The sequence below is a fragment of the Pan troglodytes genome, chromosome 1 (genome assembly GCF_028858775.2).
Source record: "Pan troglodytes isolate AG18354 chromosome 1, NHGRI_mPanTro3-v2.0_pri, whole genome shotgun sequence".
Taxonomy (NCBI): Eukaryota; Metazoa; Chordata; class Mammalia; order Primates; family Hominidae; genus Pan; species Pan troglodytes.
In genome coordinates this window covers 226,006,257-226,030,853 of record NC_072398.2, presented here as the reverse complement: position 1 = coordinate 226,030,853, position 24,597 = coordinate 226,006,257, and the positions used below count along the sequence as shown (strand labels likewise).

General features: G+C 53.9%; 2 protein-coding genes across 32 annotated transcripts in view; one reads left to right on the top strand and one right to left on the bottom strand.

The window, feature by feature from the left end:
- NPHP4 (nephrocystin 4) overlaps positions 1-15,762 on the bottom strand; it is a 134,868-nt gene extending 119,106 nt beyond the window's left edge. For 8 of the 24 annotated variants that reach the window (XR_010148443.1, XR_010148446.1, XR_010148448.1 and 5 more), the window contains exons 1-3: positions 11,992-12,204; positions 8,456-8,628; positions 571-714 (exon numbers count right to left, since the gene is read on the bottom strand). Coding sequence is in view for 10 of the 24 variants with exons in the window: in XM_024355975.3 (XP_024211743.2) it covers positions 571-714; positions 8,456-8,628; positions 11,992-12,118 (444 nt within the window). In the remaining 14 variants the exon portion in view is untranslated. Of the gene's footprint in view, positions 1-570; positions 715-8,455; positions 8,629-8,927; positions 8,995-9,099; positions 9,190-11,991; positions 12,205-13,079; positions 13,216-14,469; positions 14,684-15,741 lie in introns of those variants that run through there. The other 16 variants (XM_063787064.1, XM_063787066.1, XM_016952955.4 and 13 more) reach the window with 11 other exon arrangements.
- The window catches only part of KCNAB2 (potassium voltage-gated channel subfamily A regulatory beta subunit 2), a 111,778-nt gene continuing 101,863 nt past the window's right edge, over positions 14,683-24,597 (top strand). For 5 of the 8 annotated variants that reach the window (XM_054662154.2, XM_054662146.2, XM_054662148.2 and 2 more), the window contains exon 1: positions 14,683-15,014. The gene's annotated coding sequence lies outside the window, so the exon portion shown is untranslated. Of the gene's footprint in view, positions 15,015-18,103; positions 18,332-24,597 lie in introns of all 8 variants that reach the window. The other 3 variants (XM_063787111.1, XM_063787104.1, XM_063787098.1) reach the window with 3 other exon arrangements.

The window sequence follows — 24,597 nt, the reverse complement described above, 5'->3', positions numbered from 1 at the left end:
GGAAGGGGAGGGGAGGAGTGGAGGGGAGGATGAGGGGAGGGGAGGGGAGGAGTGGAGAGGAGGGTAAGGGAAGGAAGCAGAGGAGGGAGGAGTGGAGAGAAGGGGAAGGGAGGGGAGGGGAGGGGTGCGGGAGGGGAGGGTAAGGGAAGGGAGGGGAGGGTGGGGGAGGGGAGGGAAGAGGAGTGGAGAGGAGGAGAAGGGAGGGGAGGGGAGGGGAGAGGAGGGGAGGGAGCAGTAGTGGCAGCAGCCATAGATGAGGTCAATCATTTCCCAACTTATTCCCAAGAACTCCAAGATTCCTTGAAGGTGACAAGACCCCCATGCCCCTGACCCTTCAACCAGAGCAGCGCAGAGCTCTCTCATCTGTTTAAGACAACTGGCTTCCACATAAGATTTTGTTTGGTAACAAAGCGCTTGCCGCTAGACTGAGCTCTGTGCTGCCTGGACCCACAAGTCTGAGACGCGCTGTGAGGTCTCGGCAAGGCCCCACTCTCTGGGCTGCCACCCAGGACCACCCGCACACCCACCCTCCGCCTTGGAGCAGCCCCTGCCACCATCACCAGGGCCCACCTCATTAAAGACGATCCTGGACGGCGGTCTCTTCGTCGGCTTCACTGTGGTTTTCCACGTCCTCCCAAAGAAGTGCCGGTAGGTGACATCAAAGAAAGACACTCGCAGATGGCATTCAACCTCTGACAGTACCTCCAGCACGCCCTAGGAGACAACGGGGAATTGACCCTCAAGAGTCTGAGCACCATGAGCCAGGAGGTCACTGGCAGGCCATGTGGGTGCATATGGGGCCACCTCGCTCAGATATCAGCACCCTGGTTTCCTTATTGGGAGGCTACCTCTCTCCCACAGCTACTGGTCTTGGTGGGGTTATAAACCAAAGCATTTGGCCCTCCCCTGGCCAACGAAAGACTGCAGTCCCTTGGAACAGACACAGGCTTCTGCCTCAGCCAGAGCCCAGGACGCACAAGAGGACATGACCACAGGAGACACATGCGCCTGCCAGGATGAGGCCCAGGGCTCCCAGCAGCCAACAGGTGAGAGAGAACAAGTCCAGGGGACATCACCTGAGACCTGGCTCAAGCCACACCTGAAGCTTATGCTGGCTGTGGATTTGTTGTGAGTCAACAAATCGCCTCTCACTTAAATCATTTTGGATGGGTTTGTTAATCATTTCCAACCAAATGAGCCCTTCCTGATATAACCAGAAACTAAATCCTCAACTTCCCAGATTTTGGGGTGATATTGGCAAAGCAAAAAGCAGATCTTTGAGAATTGAGAAATCATGGCTACAAATACAGAACAAAGCAGCCAGAGTGTAGACAGGCAGGACCCTGCCCAGAGCGGCAGCCAGAGTGTAGACAGGCAGGACCCTGCCCCGGAGCTTTACCACTTACAGCAAGTATTGCTTTAGCCTTTTCTCTTCTGTGACAGGTTCTTACCTGAGACAAGAGTCCTCCACCTTTTTCACCTATTCACTTAGCAAACATTACTTACACATCTATTCTGCGCATTGACTCTCTGCCAGGCACATTTCCAGGCACTAGGGAAACAACAAGGAACAGACAAAATCTCTGCCCTTACAGGGCTTACATGGTGAAGAACGGGGAGAGAGGTGGGTGGGGCGGGGCAGCGCAGGGCAGGGCAGGCTCTCTGAGATGATCCTTGAGCTGAGAACAAGGGGGGCATGAGAAGAACCACAGGGAGTTTGGGGAGAGGGAGCCAGGCAGGAGGAGCAGCAAACTCAAAGGTCCTGAGAGGAAGAGAGCACACGTGCTCCAGGAGCCAGCGAGAAGTGCAGGAACTATATTTAGCTATAGTACCTGTGTTTTGTTTTTGTTTTTAAGAAAAGGGTCTCGTCTGTCACCCAGGCTGGAGGTCTGGCCACTGCAGCCTCCACCTCCCAGGCTCAAGCAATCCTCCTGCCTCATCCTGTCAAGTAGCTGGGACCACAGGTGCACTCCACCACACCCGGCTAATTTTTGTACTTTTTGTAGAGAGTGGGTTTTGCCAGGCTGGTCTTGATCTCCTGTCCTCAAGTGACCCGCCCGTCTCGGCCTCCCAAAGTGCTGGGGTTACAGGGGTAAGCCACCATGCCCGGCCTGTATTTTCTAATTTTCTGTATTACTGATGCTCTGGCATCTGGGGCCTCAGTGACGAGATAAGACTGTCCCCCAGAGCCGGTTAATTCCTAGGGTGGCAAATGGCAGGCCTATCAGAATGTGTCTGACATGAAAACCAACCCGTCCAGAGACCACATGCCCCACTCCCTCTGTCTGGCTCACACACCCCAGGAGTCCCACCCTCTGCCCTGATCTCTCAGGGTCAGTGACCAGATACCTCGGGCCATCCCTGCACCTCAGAGACCACGACATGACTCTCCTTGGCCAACGCAAGCCCGTCCAGCTGCCCACCCCTTCCTGGCCCAGTCCTCCCACAAAACCATAATCAAGTCTCTGCCCATGCCTCCCTTCCACCCTCCTGCCTCCTGACCAACCCTGTGCTTCCCCAGGTGGCCCGTGGGACATGGCCTACCCCTCGTCTTGGGAGCCCTGAGTAACAGACAGGGTCTCAGCTGAGTTGTCTCCTGATCCGCTGGCCTCACCACCCCTAAATGGAAACCAGTCCCAGGTACATTCTAAGCAGAAAGCCCACCGGACTGCAGCAGGCTGGGCCAGGGAGGAGAGAAGGAATGAGCGCCAGGCGCAAGAGCGTTCAGGCAGGCCTCACGGTGCGAGGAGAAGCGGGTTCTCACTCCAATCATGCAGGGAGGCCAGGGAGAGATTCTAAGCAGAAATGACACAATCTGGTTCGGGATTTAAGAAAATTCCCGCAGCTGCCATGTGGGGGCGGGAGTGGAAGCAGGGGCCAATTAGGAGGCGAGACAGGGAGGGGCAGGGAGGGTGACAGGAAGCAGGCACCGCTGGGCTCTGCTGCTTTGCAGGAGTGGCTGCGTGGTCATGAAGGGAGAAAAGTGGGAAGGGCCAGCTGCCTAGGCGGCCCAGCCCTCCCAGGCCCAGTACTGAGTCTCGCATCTCAAGTGAAGCAACCTGGAGGGAGGTGGTGTTACCCATGAGGACAGGGAAGGTGGGCAGAGCAGGTCTGAAGACTCCAAGCCCAGCTCCCATCACCACGCGCCGGGGCCTGGCCCCCAGCTCCCATTACCACGCTACCTCCCTGTCCTCCTCCCTCTTCCCCTCAGTCTCTCTTCCTCCTCAGCTCCTCCCGCATCCAGACCTGCCCTCTGAGCCTGCCTCATCTCTCCCCAGAGCAACCCCCTGGCTTTTCCATGTTGACTGTCTGCTGCCCCCATCTACAACGTGAGCTCTCTGAGGACACAAGCCTGGAATAGTCTGTTCCCTGCTCTGTCCCTGGGGCCTAGGCAAAGCTTCTGCACGTGCCCCTCCTCACCCGGGACTGCCTGGGTTCCCCCAGCACCGCCACCTCCTCCTCCTCCTCTCCTGCACTCTCAGGAGGCCATTCTCAGGCAGGATCCCGTGGCTCCCAGAACCGTCGCTGGCTTGGGCTTCTTTCCAGAATGCCAGATCCTAACCACCCTCCTACCACCTCTATGCTACTTCACATCCAGTCTATTCAAATAAGAATCCACTGAGAGCTTCCTGAAGACACAGTATAGGGCAGAGTCAACTCTGTGTCATCTGCACGGTTCCTAACATATCGTGGTGCCCAATACATATCAAGCTGAATTGAAATACTCATCCCAAAATAAAGAAATATAAGCAATGATCATGGTAAAATTAAACAAAAAAAGTAAATGGGACAGTAAAAGAAATATACTAAAATCATTAATAAAGTGCCCTGAATTCAAAACAAGCATGTAATATTCTTCAGCCAACACCTTTCACAGGGAAGCAAGCTTTGGCCATTATCTAAAGCTATCAACTCTCAAAACAACTAAAATTATACAAACTTATAAGACTATCTATACCAAACCATCATCTATTTCCAAACTCTATTTATAGAATTTATATGAATTCTATTTATCTTCTTTTAAATACTGTATTTTGATTGATCTTTGTAAATAAAACAACATTGCATTCCTGCAGTAAGCCCCACTTGATCCTAATACCCCATCTTTTATACATATTGCTGGCTTTGCTGTCCTAATATTTTCAGGGCTGCTGTGTTAATATTCATGAGGGATACAAGTCTGTACTTTTTTTTGTAGTGCCCTTGACTGGGTATCAGAATTATGGTGGCCTCAAAAAATGAGCCGGGAAGTGTTCCCTCCTCCTCTATTTTCTGAGTTTGTCTAGAATTCGTCTTATTTCTTCCTTTAGTATCTGATAAAATTCAACATTGTATTTTTAACCTCTGTAGCGTACGTTATCATGATGCTTCTTTCATTTTAATACTGGTAGTCTGTGTTTTCTTTTTTTTTTTTTTTTGTCTTGATCAATTTTATCAATCTTTTCAGAGAATCAACTTCTAGCTTTGCTGATTTTCTCTATTATTTGTCCTTTATTGATTTCTGCTCATATACAGTCATGTGTAACATAATGACATTTCGATCAGCAACAGACTGTATATATGACTGGCCCCTTAAGATTGTAATACTATATTTTTACTGTTTTTTCTATGTTTGATATACCGTTGTTACAATTGCCAATGGTATTCAGTACAGTAATGTGTCATACAGGTTTGTAGCCTAGAAGCAACAGGCTATACCATGGAGCCTAGGTGTGAGGCAGGCTCTACCCTCTAGGTTTATGTAAGTACATCCTATGATGTTTGCACAATGACAAAATCACCTAACACCATTTCTCAGAATGTGTCGGCACTGTCAAGGAACCATGCATAACTGTATTTACCATTTCCTTCCTTCTAGTTACTTTGTATCTAATTTGTTCCTTTATTTAGGTTTGTATCTAATTTGTTCCTTTATTTAGGTTGTTAAGCAGGAAACAGACATCACTGATTTTATACCTTCTTCTTTTCTAATATAGTCATGTAAAGCTATACATTTCCCTCAAAGAACTGTATTAGTTATATCCTATAAATCTGTATATTTTCTTCCATTACTCAGTTCAAATTATTTTCTAATTTCCCTATTAATTCTTCTTTGATCCAGTATGTTAATTTCCTATTTGAGGATTTTCTAGATCTCATATTATTTATTTCTAACTTAAAAGCACAGTAGTCGATAAACATACTCTATAATTTGGGTCCTTTGAAGCTTATTGGGACATTTTAATGGCCCAGCATACGGTCTATCTTGGTGACTGTTCCATATGAACTTGAGAAGAACGTGTTCTCTAGCTTTCTTGGGAGTGGTGTTTAAGAGATGACAGGGTGATTGATGGTACACTTGGGAAGAATGTGTACTCTAGCTTTCTTGGGAGTAGCGTTAAGAGATGACAAGGTGATTGACGGTATTCTTCAGAGCTTCCAAATCCCTATGAGTGTTCTGATCTATCTGTTTTTTCAATAATTGAGAGAAGAAGAGTTAAAAGTCTCCAACCATGATTATGAATCTGAATATAGTTCCCTTTAGTTCTGTCCAATTTTGCTCTTTTGTACAAAAGAGTTATCAGAACAGACCTTACTGTTATGCTTTGAAAGACCAGCTTAGAAGTCTGCCCTTTTGCTGGAGTCTGGGAACTTAGATTTCAAGAGAGTTCCTACCACCTAACTGGTAAGAGGAGCTCACTGTGCCTAAACTGTTTATGTACTGTGGCTTATGCTAAACACGTGTTTCCCTTCTGAGAGTCTGGAATTTTGGACATGCTACACAACATTTCACGTGTGTTGTTACAATTCATTGCTGGAGGAATCAAACGCATCCTGTGTGACTCAACTGAGAGAGGACTCTTGGAAGCTTGTACCCTCTTCCCTCAGACATCCCCCATATGCCTCCTCCCTTTGCTGATCTTGCTCTGTATCCTTCTGCCGCCATCAACCTTAGCTGAGAGTAGGACTACATGCTGAGTCATGTGAGTCCTCTTAGAGACTCTTCAAACCTGGGAGGTGGTCTTGGAGGCCCCTAACACAAGTGCATACACATTTAGGGATTGTTACGTTTCCTTGATGATCACTGTCTTTATGAGGTGCCCCTTTATTTCTGGGAATACTCTTCACCTTGAAATCTACTTTTTCTGATACTAGTATAGATGCAAAGCTTTCTTTGCTTAGTATGTACATGGTTTATATTTTTCCACCCTTCTACCTGCAACCTGTTTACGTCTTTATGCTTAGAGTGCACTTTTTTGTAAACAACATGTAATTGGGTTTTAAATAACTTTTAACATACGACTTTGGATCAGGAATTCCACTTCTAGGAATTATTCTACAGACATATCTGTACATGAAAAAAATGAGGTTATTCACTGTAGCAGTGTCTGTAATAGCAAATGACTGGGAAAAGTCTAAATGTTCATCAATCACGGCCTCACTCAATAAATGATGGCTCATTCATATAAAGAAACACCTTGCGGTCTTAAGAACAATAAAATTTTCTTCATGTAATAACATGAATGATCGATAAGACATACTGCCTGAATTTTTTTGAAAAGCAAGGTACAGTGCCGGGCATGGTGGCTACACCTGTAATCCCAGCACTTTGGGAGGTTGAGGCGGGCAGATCACCTGAGCTCAGGAGTTTGAAACCAGCCTGGCCAACATGGTGAAACCCCGACTCTACCAAAAATACAAAAACTTAGCCGGGCATGGTGGCGCACATCTGTGGTCCCAGCTACTTGGGAGGCTGAGGAAGGAGGATCACTTGAGCTCAGGGGGAGGAGGTTTACAGTGAGCTGAGATCACACCACTGCACTACAGCCTGGGTGACAGAGTGAGACTTCATCTCAAAAAAAAAGAAAGAAAGGTACAGAACGGAATACAGGAAGCACCATTTGCATTTTAAAAAGGAAAAATAAATGTAGGTATATTTACTTGTATTTGCTTAGAATTTAAGAAAGTTGTACGAAAACACACTGTATCTAGGGTGATACACCAGGTGCCTGGGGATGCCATGGGATGATTCACTTTTCCTCTGCATCCTTGTCAACTTTGAACTACGTGCATCACCTTTTCACAAATAAAAATAAAATGAAATGGGGAAATAAAATTTCCTTTGCAAAACTCCTAGGAAAGAGGGAAGGGCTATCAACTATCCTGTGAGCTTCTGGAAGGCGGCTGAGCCAGACCAGGAGGGTGGCATCCCAGCTAAAGCCGTCGCCCTGGGCAGCTGGCTTCACTCTTAATTAGCAGGTGCTGCTGCTCGTCTATAAAACGGGAGTAAGGTGGTGGCAGCCTCACAGAGCTGCTCTGAGGATTAAGTGAATGAACACAGTGAAGTGCTGGAAGTAAAGCTACAAAAGCAGCAGCCACCACAGTACCTACCACAGTGGCAAAGACACAGCAGGTGCTCAATCCAAGGGCTTGGAATTGAACGATATAGAACATCAGTGATTTAATAATAGTAAATTAGTCACAGACCCGGGGCTCCAACAACTGAATATATGTGAATATCACTCTCCCAGCTGCAGAGGAAAACGGCCTTGCCAAGCCAAATCCTGTAAAAAGGGTTGACAATGGCAAGACTGATCCTTCTCACGCATTCCCACCGGCCACTGGGCCTCACGAGGACAATCCAATCGTGTGGGTGTCCTGTGGGCAGCAGCACAGAAGCACCAGCTTGTCCAGCAGGTTCCCCGCCAGCTGAAGGGCACAGATGGACGTGCCGCCATCAGGGCCTGGGCCTGAGTGTGCCCAAGGCCGTGGTACATCCAGCCACGCACAGAGCTGCCAGAATGCCCGTAGCTCAGCCCCTGCAGTCCTCACTGCCAGGCTGAAAGCGGGCCATGCTGAGCCATGCACAAGGCCACCTGGCTCACAAATAACCCAGGAAATCAGAGTACTTGGGTTTTTAAATTGCTCCACTGTGGGCAGAAAGAAACCCTACCCAGAGTCAAAAGTGCTGACCACGTCACTGAATCATAGATTCTCTTTGCTGATGGGCCACTTTACCTCCGAATACTGCCAAGGCCCAAGGTAATGGGTATGGTGGTATAAGACTCAAACGAGTAAGTGAAAATCAATACAGATGCTCTTTGACCTATGATGGGACTCTATCCTGTTTAAGTTGAAAATGTCATAAGTTCAAATGCATTTAATACCCTTAACCTACTGTACATCAGAGCTTAGCGTGGCCCAGCCTCAACATGGTCAGAACACTTGCATGTTCCTACAACTGGGCAAAGTCATCTAACACAAATCCTATTTTTAAATAAAATGTTGGGTATCTCCTGTAATATACTGAAAACGGCACTGAAAGTGAAAAACAGAATGGCTGTATGGGTACCACCATAAAGTAGCAAAATCAAAAATCAAAGCATCGTAAGCCAGGGGCCATCCATCTGTTAACTGGAAGCCTCAGGTCAGCGAAGAGCAATAACACGCATTTGCTAACAGCGCATTTTGTTACCTGCCTAATTACCGGTCCGTCCAGCCACTTGAGGACACACTGGAATGCCGTGGATTCCTTCCAAGGCTGGCGCACTCTCTGTGGGTGGGGAGGGACAAGCACGTTTTGGGTGAAGATCCTGTGCCAGTCGTTCATCCTGCCCGCCTGAGGGTCCCGTGGGCTTCCCGGATGACCTGTGCCAGCCGTATTCAAATAAAGAGAAGAGCTGTGAGGGCTACAGGGTCACAGCAATCCTGAAGGCTTCTGCCTCCCGCTAAATCCCAGAGGAACCTCCATCCCCCAAACCCACACTCTGCAAACCCCAGAAGAGTGGACTTTGTTGCTGGCTGGCACCCATGCTGCCTCCTCTAGGAAGTACCATTTGCATTTCAAACAGGAAAAATAAACGTAGATATATTTATTTGTTGTATTTGCTTAGAATTTATGAAAGCTGTACAATAACACACTGTATCTAGGGTGATACACCAGGTACCTGGGGTCGACATGGGATGATTCACTTTTCCTGTGTATCCTTGTCAACTTTGAACTATGCGAATTACCTTTTCAGAAATAAAAATAAAATGGAGAAATAAAATCTACCTCCAGAGAACCCTCCGCCCCACCCCTACCCCCGTGGGCCAGACTCAGGGCACGACTCTCCTGACCTCTGTGGCTGGTTCCGGATGGGGACATGAAGGGATGTTTTATTCAGCTGTGTAAGTTGGATACCACACAAGGACACCAGGGGTGGGTGGCTGCTGAAATACAGTCCTAGCGTTAAGACCGTCTTGTAGGGGACCCAGGGAGCATGAGAGAGGGAATACAGCCCTTGGGCCAAGAGGTGGTCAGCCTGAAACTGCCTGGGGCCACCTTAGGACACACATAAAAACAAGCAGAGAGGAAAAGGTAGGAGTGAGGGCCACTGGGTCCCCATGTCATTATTAGAGACCTCGGTCGGTCACCCCACGACACTTCAGCTACATGGACAAAGTCTCTTGTTGCTAAAGCCATTTGGGGACAGGTTTCAGGTGTTACCAGCTTCTTGGTGGGTCTTGGCCCATTTTGAGTGTTATCTGATCCTGTCCAACCAGACCGGGATCTAAATCTTCTCTAGCCAACACAGAATCCAAAGATCTGAAGCTCAAGAAGAGGTTGAATTCCGTAAACTAAAATGGCGAGTACGGAGAAAAAGCAGTGGGTTTGGCCTTCTAAGACAGCAGCTCTCTAAGTACATTCCCCAAACCCAAGGTTCAACAGGATCCTGTCAGGGGCTCTACAAGGTCAAAACTATTTTCATGACACCCAGCTGTTATCTCTTTCACCATGGTGGCGTGGTGGGGCAGAGGCAGCAGCAGGGAAAGCCACTGGGGCCTCACTCAACCCAAGGCTGGTTGGGTTGAGTGAGGTCCTCCCAACCTCTCACAGAAAAGAACAAGGCAGCTTCAAGTAAGAACATCCTTGGTGAAGCCGGAAAAACTATTAATCTTATTACTTCTTGACCTTTGAGTACACACGTTCTTAATTTTGTGAGACGAAATGGAAAATACACAACAAGCATTTCTGCTGCAAACTGAAAGGCAACAGTCATCCCCGGGGAAGCCTGGCTGTGACTGGGCTGCATGCTGAACACACCGCTTTTTTTATTCAACACCATTTTCACTAAGAAGAATGACTGAGAGACATACATGGGTACTTGGCAGACATCTTCTCAAACGTGAACAAAGTTAGCATGTCACTTCCGGGAAAACAACTGCAACAAAAATGGAGTTTCCAAGCAAAAATGAGAATTAAGAACATTTGTATCCTCTACCATGAGCCTACTAGCTTCACACTTCTTCAAGACTTTCCTGATGAGAGGGGCAGTGATATAACGTGATCTTCTAAGGTTACACCATTAAATGTGTCAATAGTTGGAAGGTCTGCATGACTCCGTGAACCAATATTTTCTGAACAATGCGTAATGGTACAAAATCCTGCAAGAAGAAAACATCCACCCAAAGTGCAAGACAGACCAAAGGAGTTTAATGTCAGAGCACGAAGAGTTCATTCACATGGTGGAGACTCTGCTTTAGAACAAATCCTTAAGAAACTTCTGTTCGTGGGGTTTCAATGCAGCAGCAAAGAATATCCACAATGACCCAAGAGACTCCTCCCTAACTAGATCGGGATGGATTTCCTTCACATACTTCAACCAAGGCAACACAAGGCAACAGACTGAGTACAGAAGCAAACAGGAGCCTTCAGCTGTCCTCTCTTAAGGAGACTGTAAAGATATTTGCAAGAATGCAAAAGAATCCCACTCTTCTAAATTTTTTTTTGTTTTGGATAATATAGTTGGTTTTTGTAAAAAATGTTTTTATGTTAATATGTCACAGCCTTATTTTTAAATAAATTAATATTTTTAACATTTCTCAGTTTTAACTTCTATGGCAGTAAACATTGGTAGATATAACTCACATAAACAAAAGTTCTTTGGGGTCCTCAATAATCTTTTAAAGGGTAAAGGGATCTGAGACCAAAAAGTTTGAGAAGGGTTGTGCTAATGGTTCACCCCCTGCATGCTCCCGGCATGTGTGGGAACCGAGAGGACATGACCAGGCAGCCTGAGAGGGGCCTTGGCCCAGGGTCCCGCCTCCACCCACAGTGCACCCAGACGCTGCATCCTTGGCCCAGGGTCCCGCCTCCACCCACAGTGCACCCAGATGCTGCATGTGGGCCAGGTATTCCTGAGGACCAGACTCAGTCTGGTCCTGTGTGAATCCAGCAGGCACACATGCTGGTTTGTTCCTTTTTGTTCTCTGTGGGCTATTTTTGTCGCTCAACTTCCCTTGTTTTGTGGAGGACCCTGACCCAATTCCATGTATGGGGAGAGCTGCTCCCCAATTCCAGCCAGAGGCTGCAGTGATTGCTTCAAGGAGGAACACATGGCCCACACTGAGCCATCAGTCTTCCCCGGGAGACTTGAGCCCAGGATGTCTCTCCTCCAATGCCCACAACTGCCCACACCATGCCAGCCCAGAGCCCCAGGAGCCACCACAGGGAGAGCCGACTTTGGACTTCTGACCGGCCTAACTGGAAAAGAACAAATTTGTGCTACTTTTAAGCAACCAAGTCTGTGGGACTTTCTTACAGGAGCCACAGGAAATCATACAGCTGCCCACGACTTATAAGCAGAAGACACCTGACCAATACCAGCTCAAGGGCCATCTCCCCCAGGAGGGCTTCCCAGGTGCTCCCAGGGTCCAGGCCCCAGGCTCACATGGCCCCTGTGCTTCCCTTGGTCACAGCATTCGTCACCTGTCTTGTGTTGAATTGCTCGCTGGCCAAGTCATTGAAGAAAGAAGCCTCATTCCTCCTGTGTTCTTGGTACCATCACAACCCAGTAAATGGTCACAGAACCAAACAGAAGCTTTAGCAAAGCTACCCTCAAGCTTTTCTTTCCCACTGATGTTTTATAACATTCAGAAGTGTATTCACACACAATGCAGGCCGTGATGGCCCCAGGTGGGGATTTCAGAGAGGAAGTCTCTCCTGACGCGGATGCCCATGCTCCTCACCTGCCCCAGATTTCTGACCCGGTGCCTCCTGCCCTCTCCCTGGGTGTCTGCAGGACTCAGTGCCACACTTGGCCCAAGGACACTGCTGAAGGACGTGCACACGCCAGTCCACCCTCACAGGGAGCATGAAGCATGCCGGCCCCCTGCTGTACTAGGAGGGCAGACACTAGGCGGAAGGGCATCCATTCCGAAAGCACCTGCCACCCACACGGAAGTCCTGAGGCTCGGGATGTGGAGGCAGGGCAGTCCTAGTCTGAGGGGCCACGGAGGCCGAGGTGACACCTGAGACTCTGCAGGTGGGAGCCCAAGCGCCCGCAGCAGCTCTCACTGCCATCCCAGCACCTCACAAACCTCTCCAGGTGCCCTTCCACCTGCTCCTTGCTCCTTTCCACCTCTGCTCTGGCCTCTAGGAGTCAAACCAAATGCTCCCTCCTCAGAGCGAGAGCCCCATCCCCCACCTCCGGCTGCTCCCACACAGGGCAGGTGACAGAAGAGCCACCACGCTTCACCAGGGCTGTGCTGTAGTCCTGCGAGACTGTGAGCTCCGTGACACCAGGCTGGGTCCTCAGCAAACGTCTTTTAAGGATGAAATACAAATGCCCTGGAGGAAGTGCAGAGGGGCCTTTGGGGCCAAATCAACAATAAAAGAGAAAATCGAGAAGGCTCCAGGTCTTGAACCCAAGAAAAGGGTACAGTGGGCTCTCCAGGGGAAAAAAAAAAAGAAGAAAATACACCCGCTTTTAATGAGCCCCTGATGCAAGACAGGAACTCACATTCTATGGTTACTATTCCAACAACTCTGCAAAATAAGAATCATCATTATCGCCATCTTACAGATGAGAACACTGAGACTCAGGATAAACAGCCAATCCGAGGTCACACAGCTAGCTATTATAACTAGCTATTATAATAGTATTATAGATATAATACTGTAAGCTATTATAACTACCTCCCACTACCTCAATCAAGGAGGCCAGGAGAGGCCAAGGGAGAAGAGAGGCCCAGAGGGAAAAAGTAAGAGCACCAAAGGAACCCAGGGCTAATGCTCTCTCCTCTTTAACTTCAGGACAGATTCGCAGCCTCCCCACCTGTTTCCAACCTCCAAAATGAGAGCTGTGAAATCTCCTTGAGATCTCTGCTTCTGCTGATCTATTCAGCAACTATTTCCCGAGCACTTGTGTTCCAGTGCATAAGAAGGCTGTCAAATGTGCTGTCTTCAAGCATCTAGAAAGCCAGTGGGGGAGAAAGACAAGAAAGTGACTGTGTGCAGCAACAGGCCCCCGGGAGGGTGCAGAGGTGAGCAGGGCTGAAGGAAGATGCAGGGGGTGGGAGGCGCTGTCAGGGTCCGGGAAGCCTCCTTCCCGGAATGGAAAATGTGTAATGCCTGAGACCCAGATGCCTTGGGGAGCTTTTGGGGAAGCAGAGGTCTGATTAAGCACTGCCTAGAATTCCCTCATTCATGAGCATTCTTCCAGCACCTACCCTGCGCCCGGGAGAAACGGTCTTGAACACAGCAGACAAGCTCGCTATCCCCATAGAATGTAAAGAAACGGGGCACAAATTAGCATACAAAAAGACACAAGTGTGACCTATGGAAACTGCACAGAGGAGGTGCAACGAACAGAGCCCCGGGTTAGGACCGGGAGGCGCTGCCCACCATCAACAGAAATACTCCTCCTTTTGCCAACTACACACGCGAAAGGCTGGGTTTCCTTCACAGACGTCCACCAAAGCCACACATCGCGACACACGGAGGCAGAAAGCAGCGGTCTCCTAAGAAGTTAGACACGAGGAATCTCGGGCAGCGAGGTGCCTGCAAGCCCGGGGGCGGGCGGGAGCAGCCTGCACGCGTGGGGAAGGGCACGCGGGAGCGGGTGGCGCCTTCCGGGCCGGGTCGGCCGGGAGGTTCCAAGGCAGGAAAGGGGCGCAGAAGGCCGGGACGGCGCCGGGTACAAAGCCTCGCAGGGACGCCCGAAGGCCGCAGAGCCACCGCGGGGAACTGACAGCCGGAGCCGGAGCTGGAGCCGGGGGGCGGGGAGGAGGGGCGGAGGGGCGCGGCCAGGCGGGGTCCGCGGACTCCGGCCTGGGAAAGATGCGCGCGGACTAGGGCGCGGGGAGCCAAGGCCCAGGACATCGGTACCGCGCTCCCTTCAGCCGAGGGGCTGCAGAGAGGCCAGGGGGCAGGGGGCAAAGGGCAAGGGCAGAAAGAAACCCACGTATCCAAACGGCACCCAGCGGCCGCGACCCCACCAAGTGTTCCGACGAGGGGGGACGCCTGCGACTAACGCGGGGACAGCCCCCGCCGCGCGCCACCGCCGCACCCCAGGCACCGGGCCCCCACGCAGGGACGGCGTGGACCACCCTACCCCCGAACCCCGAGGCTCTGGCCAACACTGAGGCCCCCTGTGCCTCGAGGCCGCGTCCAACCTCCCCCGCGGCGCCGGCCCACATGGTTCCGCCCGCCGCGGGCCGCGTTACCTAGGAGACCGACCCGCCGCGGCCGCGCCGGAGGCCACGGAGCCCACGCTTTTCAGGGAGTCCCCACTCGACAGACCCAGAGGCCCGGCGGCCGGTGCTCAACGGAGCCACAAGCCTGAGGACCGAGGACTGGCCGAGGGGCGCGCCCCGTCCGCTGCCACCCGCGGGAAGAGCCTCGGAAGGCGGCGCACCGCGCCGCACTCTCAGTCCAAGAACCCGCCTCGCGTCACTGTCGCCGTCAGGGCCGCGGAGCCAATCAGAGCCCAAGTCGAGGGCTACGCTTTGCGAGCGCCAGCCAATCGGTGCGGCGGCGGGCCCATCCTGATTTGCATGTCCGACGACCCCTCAACCAATGGTAGTGTGACTGGCGTGAAGAATAGCCAATCAGAAGCTGGAAGAGGCGTGGCCCCGGGCGTCCCACGAGGTGAAGATGCTGCTGGCGGAACCTGCAGGAGCTAGCGGGATTCGGGGGCGCTAAAGTCGCAGGGACAGGGCGGGAAGGAAGATCCGGCGCGGGGCACAGGATCCGGAGCTGGAGCCCCCAGGTGAGTACCGGGGAGACCCCGGCGGGGCGCGCTTTCCACCAAGCTGCTCCGGGACGGCGGCGGCGGGTATCCGCGAGGCCCGCGCTGCGGCAGGTGCCGCGGTCCCGTCTCCATCTCTTCTTCCCCGGCCCTGCGTCCCTGCCTCCGCCGCTGTCTCACCTCCTCTCCAGCCTCCTCACCTCCTTCTCCATCGTCTCCCTTCCCCCATCCCTTTCTGTCTTTCCTTCCCTGTCCTCCTGCCCGCCCGACCCTTCAGCTCGCATCCCTGACCCCTGCCCCTGCCGCCGTCCCTCTTCCCGGTGCACCTCTTCCCCATCTCTGCCCGCTCCGGTCCTAGCAGCCTCGCCCTCCCCTTTCCTCCATCCTCCTCTCATCCCCTCTCCCGGCCTCTGCGCAGCCCCACCGGGGCGCTGCTGTTCCCGGTCCTCCCCATCTCTCCTCCTGATCGCTTCTCAAGGCTCATCCGTCGTTCTCGCTGCCTGTCCCTGTGTCGCTCCGGTCCCTTTCCCCACCCTCCCATTCTGCCCCCAGCCCCTCCGACCTCTCCCCGCGGGCACGCTCTCACCACCTTACCCTGCTCCCCAAGACTGTGACCCTGCTTCCTGCACCAGTTCCTCGGGCTGTTTACAGCACACACACCGCCACTTCTGACCCTGAGCCCGTACTCCTATCTTAAGCTTCTCCCTCCTGCCAGGCCTTGGCACAAAGCACTTCCGCACCTCCCTACCTGCTGCTGCTCCCAGGATGCAAAGACCCCACTGCTGCACCGCGTCCTGCGGCAGTAGCAGCAGCCGGGGTACCTGCCCACCTTCCCACCCCGCCAACCAGCCGCATCCTGGTGTCCCTCCTCCTGGCATTTGTCCTGGGGGCTCTTACAGGGGCTGTGCTTTGCCCGCAGCATCCCGGGGTGCTCCAGGTGGAAAGCCCCTTAGCACCTTTCCTCCCTGGCCACCGTCTCCTTCCCTCCCCACCCCCACTTTCCTGCTCAGCCTCACTTTGTGATTCAGCATTTTTGGGGTTGGTAACTTTCTTGCTTCCTGTCGTGATAGGGACCTGGCTACGGAGCTGAAGGCAGGGGTCTTGACCCTGCGGTTAGCAGGGCCACCTTAGGAACCAGACCTGAGCTGCCTGGTTGGGAGGGGGCTGAGGAGCTGGGGACCGCCGCTGGGGGTTGTCTTTTCCTCCCTTTCATTTGTCTGCCCTGTGTTGAACTGTGTCCAAGGGGAGATGACATAAGTAATAGCTCTTGGGGAAGTGGGCTATTAGCATTTATGGAAATTAATACATCCACATCCGAGGAGCAAGAACACCAAGTTCAGGCCACAGCTGTCCCACTGTCTGTCGTTTCAGGATTTTTTCTTTCTCTGCAACTTCTCCTCCCCCTCAAAAACGCCAGCCTCACCCCTCCCCTTTCCCCCAGTGCCAAGAGTAAGCTCCTGCTCTGCTAAGGAAGCCGCATTCAGGCCCCGCGTTGCAGGTTGCAGGGTTTGGGGACCTACGTGTGGAGAGTCACATCTGCCCACCTGATTCTCGCCTGGTGGCCGTGTCTGCTGCAGAGCCCTGTGCAGCTCCTGGCCCTGTGCTCTCGCAGTGTGGGGCCCTAAGAGTGCACTTGGTCCTCCAGGTCCTGTCATTCTCTCTGGGGACATCTCTCCACTGCCACACTCGGCCTCAGTGGCACTGACAGTGTTCGGGCTGCAGCACATCCCTCGAGAGCAGCATGGTAGGGGCTTCCCTGTTGACACCCAGGGCCATTTTTTTTTTTCCCTGCGCCAGTCAGCAAGTGCTTTGTAGGTGCTAATCAACACCTGGGGGCTGAGCCAGGCACTGGAGTTGGGGGGTGTCGTGAAAAAGTGTGAAACCCTTTTCGTGTGTTTCTTGGTTGAGAACCGTCTTGGGTCTGGATTTGGAGCCTGGATGGGAAGCAGTGTGCACAGAAGCCATTGCACCCGGGAGGTGGGACGTGGGCCATGGCGCCAGAGAGCTGGAAAGGCCGAGGGTGCCATGGGCTGGCCAGCTAGAGAAGGCTTGCTCGCTTTCATTTTTCAGTCATCTTCTGAGACCCAAATGGTTCAGGAGGAAGCGAGTGCCACACAGTTTTGATTTGGCAGTTTCCGGCCTGGGCTTGGAGGGAGGGGCCTCCCCTAGACCTTCCTGTGTGTTGGTGCTCTGCCGTGGTAACTGGGAACACATCGTCTGTGTGGAAGGAGAGCCTGCTCCCTCGCGAGAACCGGGGGACCGTGCTTCTGTTTCCAGGGACTCTGGCCAGGTGCGGCATGTGTGTGGTCCTCGGCTAAGTTCTCAGTGATATTCACGTCGCCGGAGGTCCCAGAGTGAATGTTTTCCTGGCGTCCCTGAATAAGGAGGCAGGACAGTGGGCAGCTGGGGGCGGCAATTCGAGAAGGATTGATGCCAGAGGTGTCTAGGGCCATAGACCCCATGTTCCCGCCAGTCCCCCTCCCACCACCAGGAGGACTTGGGTCTTGGCACCCAGCAGCCGGTCATCCTTGCTCTCAGAGGACTAAACGGAAGGACAGGCTTCTCCAGGGTCAACAGAGGCAGTGACGGAGCTGGGTTGGACCCCCTACTTCCTACTTATTTGAGCCCAGTTCATACCTTGGCTGTCCGAGCTGGGGGAAGCCAGCACCCCGAGGACATGACCGGCTGTCCCTTCAGAAGGCCACTTGGAGGCATTGCTGACATTCATGGGCGCAGCCAGTGCCCTTGGGTGTGTCCAAGTCACTGGAGGGGCTTTTGGGACTGGGAGGTGCCACTACCATGGAGATTTCTCTGCGACTCAGTCCTGCCTGGCGTGCAGGCCCTGGTGCAAGGGTACTGTTGTTCGTGGCCTTCAAAGAGATGGCCCCATAGTTAGAGAAGAGTGAGGGCATCAGGTCCGTGGTGGGATGAAGGAAAGGAGGGACCCTCCCCACACTGGAACTACACTCATGACCTCAGTTCGCCTCCGGCACTTGTAAACAACCCTGCGAGGGAGGCTGGATAGGGAAACTGAGGCACAGAGCAGCAGTGAAACTGATCCTGGCCTCCCAGCTAGTGAGGAAACCTTGATTCTCTTCCTGCCCTGCCAGAACTCTGTGAGAGGTGCCCCCTCCGCCATCACCTGAGCTCCATCGAATGCCTGAAATCCTCACCTCTGCAGGAGTGAGTCTCCCAAGAGGCCCTGGAGGCCCAGGCCCAGACCCAGACCCTGGGGGATATGGAAGCACTCCTTTGTCGTGGCGTGGGAAGCCCCACACTGCTCTTTCCTTGGTGACGGGTGACCCGCCATGTTCAGGCCCCTCCTGGCCTATCTTCGGGTGAGTCTATTAAGGGATACACCGTCTCCGCTCAGCCAGTCCCGAGGAGGCAAAGGGAACAGGACCCTTGTTCCCCAGGAGAGAGCACACTGGGGGAGATGGGGTGGCACACCTGGGCTTCGTCCTGTCACTGCCCACTGGCTCGAGGCTTTCCTGCCTGCCTGGGCTTGGCAGATGCGTGAGACTCCCTGTCTCATGGGCCTGAGCAGATGCTGGGCCCTCTTGTCCTTTGCCACATCCTGGGGAACTCAGATGAAGGCCAGCCTCCCTCTTCCTGCACACCCACCATGGGATGAGCCCTGGGCTCAGGCCCCTCCCTGCCTGAGGGTGCCCTGCCACTGCCACACCCAGGTTTCCACTCAGAGCCCTGCTGGCCAGCGTCTCAGGAGGCTACTCCCTGCTCTGCGCAGTGACCACATGGTTAGCCCCAGAGACCCAGGTTCTGCGTGTCTTCAGTGACAGAGCAGCCCCATGCCCACCCTGCCGGCTTCCCCGGCACCTGTCTCCTTGCAGGCAGCCTCCTCCACTTCTCCAGCACACAGGTACCCACAGAGCTAACTGCTTTGATGCCATGCTGGTTGTAGATAAAATAGGATTGGGAAAAGGGGAAAAGTGGAGAAATGGTGGGGACCACCTTCCTGGCCGTCCGCCTTTACCTGGACCCAGTGAGAAGGCTTTCCTGGCTGTGATCTTGAGCTCTGACTGCCGAGCAGCCGAGATCTATCATCCAACTCCATGGCTGGGAGCTGGGCACAGGTTTCTTCTCAGACCCCGCACCAGATTCAACCCGTTCCACGTGGGCCAGTTTTCTGGAGCAACTTCCTGGGTCCTGTGGACCCCTGAGGTCTGGTCCGCAGGGGTCCTGAGTCACCAGCCTGGGCTGTTTCCCTGCCAGAGACTTAGCTCTCTGAGTCTCTGGCTCTCTGGCCTGCTAAGCCACACGGATCATTCGTGTCTCCCTCTATCTGAATGGGTGAACTGGTGCCTCAATGGTAGGAGCCTGGGGCTTCCCTGGCACACAGTGGGTGCTGGATAACTGTCAGTTCCCCCTCTTCCAGTCGGACGAGGCGCCCCAGCCACCATCCTGCCTGGAGCTCAGGTGGTTCCTGGGCAGCCCAACAGAGCCCCCAGGAAAACCGGAGCAGAGGAACCTGGCTTTCCTTCTGCGTGGTTTCCTGGGACCTCTTGGCAGTCTCTCAGCTGGAGAGCCCTGCTGAGTGATTTCACAGTGGAGAAGGATGGAGGGAAGGAAGGGGAAGAGAGGGCAGGAGGGGAGAGCCCGTTGCCCTGGTCTGCAGGGAATAGCCTCCCTCTGAGGGAGGGACACTCCTTGCCCTGTTCTCCCTGACCTTGGGCCTCGTGGAGGGCCTGCAAGCCTGCCAGACCCCCACTGCACACCTGCCCACCTGTCTGTCTGATTCCAGCAGCCCCTGGGCACCGAGTGGGTTGCAGAGCCATGCTCTGAGCATGCTCGCCCTCCTTCACCATGAATGTGTTCTCATTTTCCACCCCCTGGCAGCTTCATGATCTTTCATTGCAATCTCAGGCCCTGGTATCCACAGGCTGTCAATGCAGCCTAGGACAGAAGACTCTAGAATTCTGCCTCGGAGCCCTGTGATCCCAAACACTCAGCCGTGGCAGGGGCTCTCTGAAAGTGATATTCTTGCCACCCCTCCTAGATGCAGGAGAGTAAGGAATAACTAGAATGCATGGGCAAGGAGATTCAACTCGATCTATTCATTAGAAAACAAATTTAAATTTAAAACATTGCTTAAAACCTATACATGCCAGTGAAGGGCGAAGGTCTTAGCAGCAGACATTTGAAGGACCAAGAATGAGCAAGACCCACCTCCCTCCTCTAGGGCCGAGACCCAGGAAAGGGATGCAGTGACCACATGCCTGGAATGGTCAGAGAAAACCCTGCTGATAGGGAAGGAGAGACGGGGGCAGTGGGGACATTTGACCTGGACCTTGAAAGACAGGCAGGTTGTGATAGGCAGAGCTAGGAAAGGATGGTCTGGAAAAGGGCTCTGCATGGGCAAGGTCACAGAGGGAGGACCAGGCAGGCTGGATGATGGCCAGAGGCCCAGTGCGGTCACAGGCTAGGGCATGAATATGGGTGAATAGGATAACTAGGGGAGGGCATCAGGGCCAAGGCCACCATGGGCTGGACAGTGATGGGGAGGGAGGGAAGAGGAGAGCCCTGGAGCCCCCCAAGCTTTTCTGGCTGGGTCCACCTGGGCTGCACAGACCGAAAGAGGCAGAGCCAGAATCGGGGCCTCTGGATGGGGAGGACTGGGCTCGGTTGACCTTGAGTTTCGAGGTCTGTGTCTTGGACAGCAGTGCCCACTGGCATTGAGAAGGTAGGGCTGGGGTTCACAGGAGAGGTGGGACCTGGAGGTGACTGCCACCTACCTACTGGTCACAGCCCTGACAGTGTCACCTGGGGTTAGTGCCAAGGGTGGCCAAGGGTACGGGTTTGAGAGGGAAGATGAAGGTCAAGACAGACAGTAGGGAACCCTGGATTCTTCCAGAGCCCGGGGAGGAGAGGAAAATAGAGGATGAGGCAGGTATCTGCTGCATCCGGTGGGCCGGCTGCTGCGAAGGAGGCAGCCTCTGTTGAGAGGGGAAGCAGAGCTGGGCTCCCAGGAGCAGCGAGGGGGCGCAGGACCCCAGATTCAGCACCACCAGCTTCCAAGCACTCGCCAACCAACTTATACCCATCTGACTGAGGCAGAAACACTGAAAGTCAAAGTGGCTTCCCTAAGGCCTCCAAGCTACTAGGCGCAGGAGCCAGGACCCCAAGCCAAAGTCCCACCCTGGTGACCTTTGGACTTTGCCGCCAATGGCTCTGGAGAGATTTGACCGTGAAAGGAGGAAAAGGAAGGTGAGGGCACAGGGTGGCTCCGGGGCTGGCGGGCATAGACGAAGCCGCTTTGCTGCTTAACCGCAACTGCCAGCAGCACCCTCTTGCATCCGCCCCTTTAGAGACGATTTCAACGGCGCATTCTTCCATTTCCTGCCTTAATGGGGGGCATTTCTGGGGATACCCGTGAACTGCGGGCTGAGGCTTAGCCTTGTTGGTGGCCCTGCATAGGTTGGCTGCGTAGTGCTTTACGTTCTGTGTAAGAATTGTGGAGTCTTGGGGCCTGGGTGGGCCGAGGGTCCTGAGATATCGGTGTGCCCAGCAGGCTTGTAGGGTGTGGCACCTGCCCAGCCCTCAGGGGTCCTGGTGCAGCTTAGCAAGCTCCTTGGCCACCAGTCCCTGGTGACTCAGATCAGGGGTTCTAAGAACATGCTTTGAGAAACACTCCCTAGCCGTTTCAGTCTGTCAGTGAACCTGCCCACCTCTACTTCTTAAGGAAGCACACGAGGAAGCTGTTTGTGATGGTTGAAAGCTCCGGCGAGAAGGGCTTTGCGGGGGTTTCTGTAATTCTTGGGAACATGTGAAGCCCACGTTCTACTGGAATGACCTGCTGCGCTTTTGTGAGCTTCAAATCTGAGATTGTGCTGTCATCCTCCCGTGTGTGGCAGGGCGCCTTGTTAGTGTCCAGGCCTCTTGGAATGTGGTTTGGTTCACGGGTACTGATGGCCCGAGCGCTTGCCCACGGCAGAGGAGGCCAGGGGTCAGTACAGGAGCCAGTCCTCGCCACCCTGTTCCTGACCATACAGAGTCTGTCACCTGCCTGTGCCCTGATTGTGCCCCATCTGCACCGTGTCTGCACCCTGCCTGCGCCCTGTCTGTACCCCGTGTGCGCCCCATCCGCACCCTGCCTGCGCCATCTGCGCCCTCTCCACACCCTGTCTGTGTCGTCTGTGCCCTGTCTGTGCCCCGTCCGCACCCTGCCTGCACCCCATCCGTATCCTGCTCTGCTGTCTGCACCCTCTCTGCACCCTGTCTGTGCCGTCCATGCCCCGTCTGCACCTTGTCTGTGCCCCATCTGTGCCCCGTCCGCACCCTGCCTGCACTCTGTCTGTGCCCCATCTGGGCCCTCTGCACGCCCTACCTGTGCCCTGTCTGTCTAGATAGATCCTGCAGCGCCTCCCGCCTCTGCTCAGCCAGCCCCCCGCACCCCGTAGAGGGTATTGCCTTTCCATGGAAATGAGTAGCAGGTATTTTTAGTCACCCAGACCAGGAGGTATTCAGGTGTCACAGACACAAGGCCCGGAGCCATGTTGTCCCTTTGCTCCTACAAAGGAAACAGGATGCCCAAAACAGGAATTGCAAATCCCAACTCAAAACCTCCCCGTTCCGCAGGGACACAGGGTGCTTTGCTCCTTGAAGGAGTAGTGGATGCCTCCTTATTTACATCCTTCGTGCTTACAAGGCAGTGGGGGTGTCCAGGGGACATCAGCCACCCTGTGCTGGGGCACTTCAGAGGCTCCGGGGAGCTGCCATGCTCTCTCTCCATCCCAAAAGATGGGTCTGGGGAGGCCACTGGGGCAGGCGAGCCCGCTCCTGTGAGGAGTGAACCCCACCCCCCACCGCTCTGCTGGTGTGAGTGACAGTTATCAACAGACCCTGAATGGGGGCTTCCCAGAAAAGAAAAAAAAAAAAAGAAAACAGTGATATCCCTGGGAGAAAGGGGCCTGTTTACATGAAGCCTGTAGGCCGTTGGAATCTGAAGTAGCACCTGGGGGTCCTGGTGACGCCAGCACAGACAGCCCTCTCCAGGGCAGTGCTACAGTGAGGCCAGGGCCTGGGGAATGTCACTTGCTCCTCATTAACTCATGAATCGGGAGCCAGGATAAGGTCGCTGCCCTCAGGGCCAACATCAGAGCGGGAGGAGGTGTATGGTCCAGGGCACCAAGGCGTCACTCAGGCCACCACCAAAGCATCACACCAAAGCATTGACAGCGTCCATCTCACATCGTCAGGAAAGGGGGAAGCACTGGATGGCTGTGGCCTCACAGGCAGGGAGAGTGGGGTCCAAAGGCGCAGAGACAGCATGGGGTGTCAGGGCACGGCAGGGAGAGGGACAAGGGCAGGTAAGGAGGGACCTTGGAGGCCGGAACATCTTTCACGGAGGCCTCCTGCTTCCTCTGTGCTGCTGAGCTGGGCCATTCATCTGGCCTGGGTGGAGGGAAGCTGAACAGGGTCCCTCTGCGACCTGGAGGCCCCAGGGCCTACCCTGAGCCCTTGGTGCTCTCGGAGCCCTGAGCTGCTCCAGCTGCATGTGATCACCACACACACACACACACACACACACACACACACACACACACTCTCCCAACACACACACAGACACACAGAGCCTGTGCCACCAGCCCTCATTCTCTGCCTCACCCAGGGCCGGAAGGTTCTGGCTAAGCCTCCGGGGGTGCCACTGGGAGGGATGCCTAGGAGAGGGTCTCCCCAACCCTCTGGCAACCTGATAATCATGATCACCGGTTGTTGGAGTGGCCTAGCCACCTGCTGGGCTGTATGGGTGCTGAGGGCCTGGCTGAGCCCCGTGATACACCCGTGGGGGTGGGTCTCTGAGGAGCAGTCTGTGTGAGCAGCAGGGGAGGTGGCACCTCAGGTCAGGGGACGCTTCCCCCCAGGCTCTGGAGGGGACAGGATAACACCTGTCCCCAGGCTTGGCGGAATCCCTGGTCTCTAACGCAGCCCGGAACACACAGAAATGAGCCAGTGTGGGGCAGTGTTGCTCACGTGGTGGTAGGACTGGGTCCTAGGCTCCTGGAGCCAGCGGCCTCAGAAAGCCCCTCTAGGTTCTCTGAGTCTTTGACACTGTGCAGCCCAGACTCCTCATTTTATAGACAGGGAAACTGAGGCCAGAGGACTCATCCTTGACAGAGCCGGGATCATGGTGCAGCTCTCTGACTGAGCCCCCTCGATGTCCTGTAGTCTCTCCAAGCATGCCCTGCAGTGGTCATGACTGCTGACATCTGTCCCTGCCTAGACTGTGGGCCTCGTGAGGACAGAACATGCCTGCTGTCCCCATCACCTCTGTCCCCCAGCTCAGCCTGACTGGTAATGCCCCGGCCATGTCATGAGGCCTTGGAACCAAGCCTAAGCTTCCTACAGGCCAGCAAACATCGTCCCCAGCACTGGCTCCCTGATTTCATCTCCCCTGGCTGTGGCAGGCAGAGAGAAGCCTTCAGAACCAGGGAGGACCAGAGGGCTCCTGGCCCAACGGAGGCCAACTGTGACACCAAGGGATCCTCCCCAAGGGGTCTTCCCCACCAGATACAATCCTGCTCTGAGCACCCTGAACAACAGGCAGTGCCCAGGGGAGGCCAGAGATAGCCGTGGCCTCTGGGGC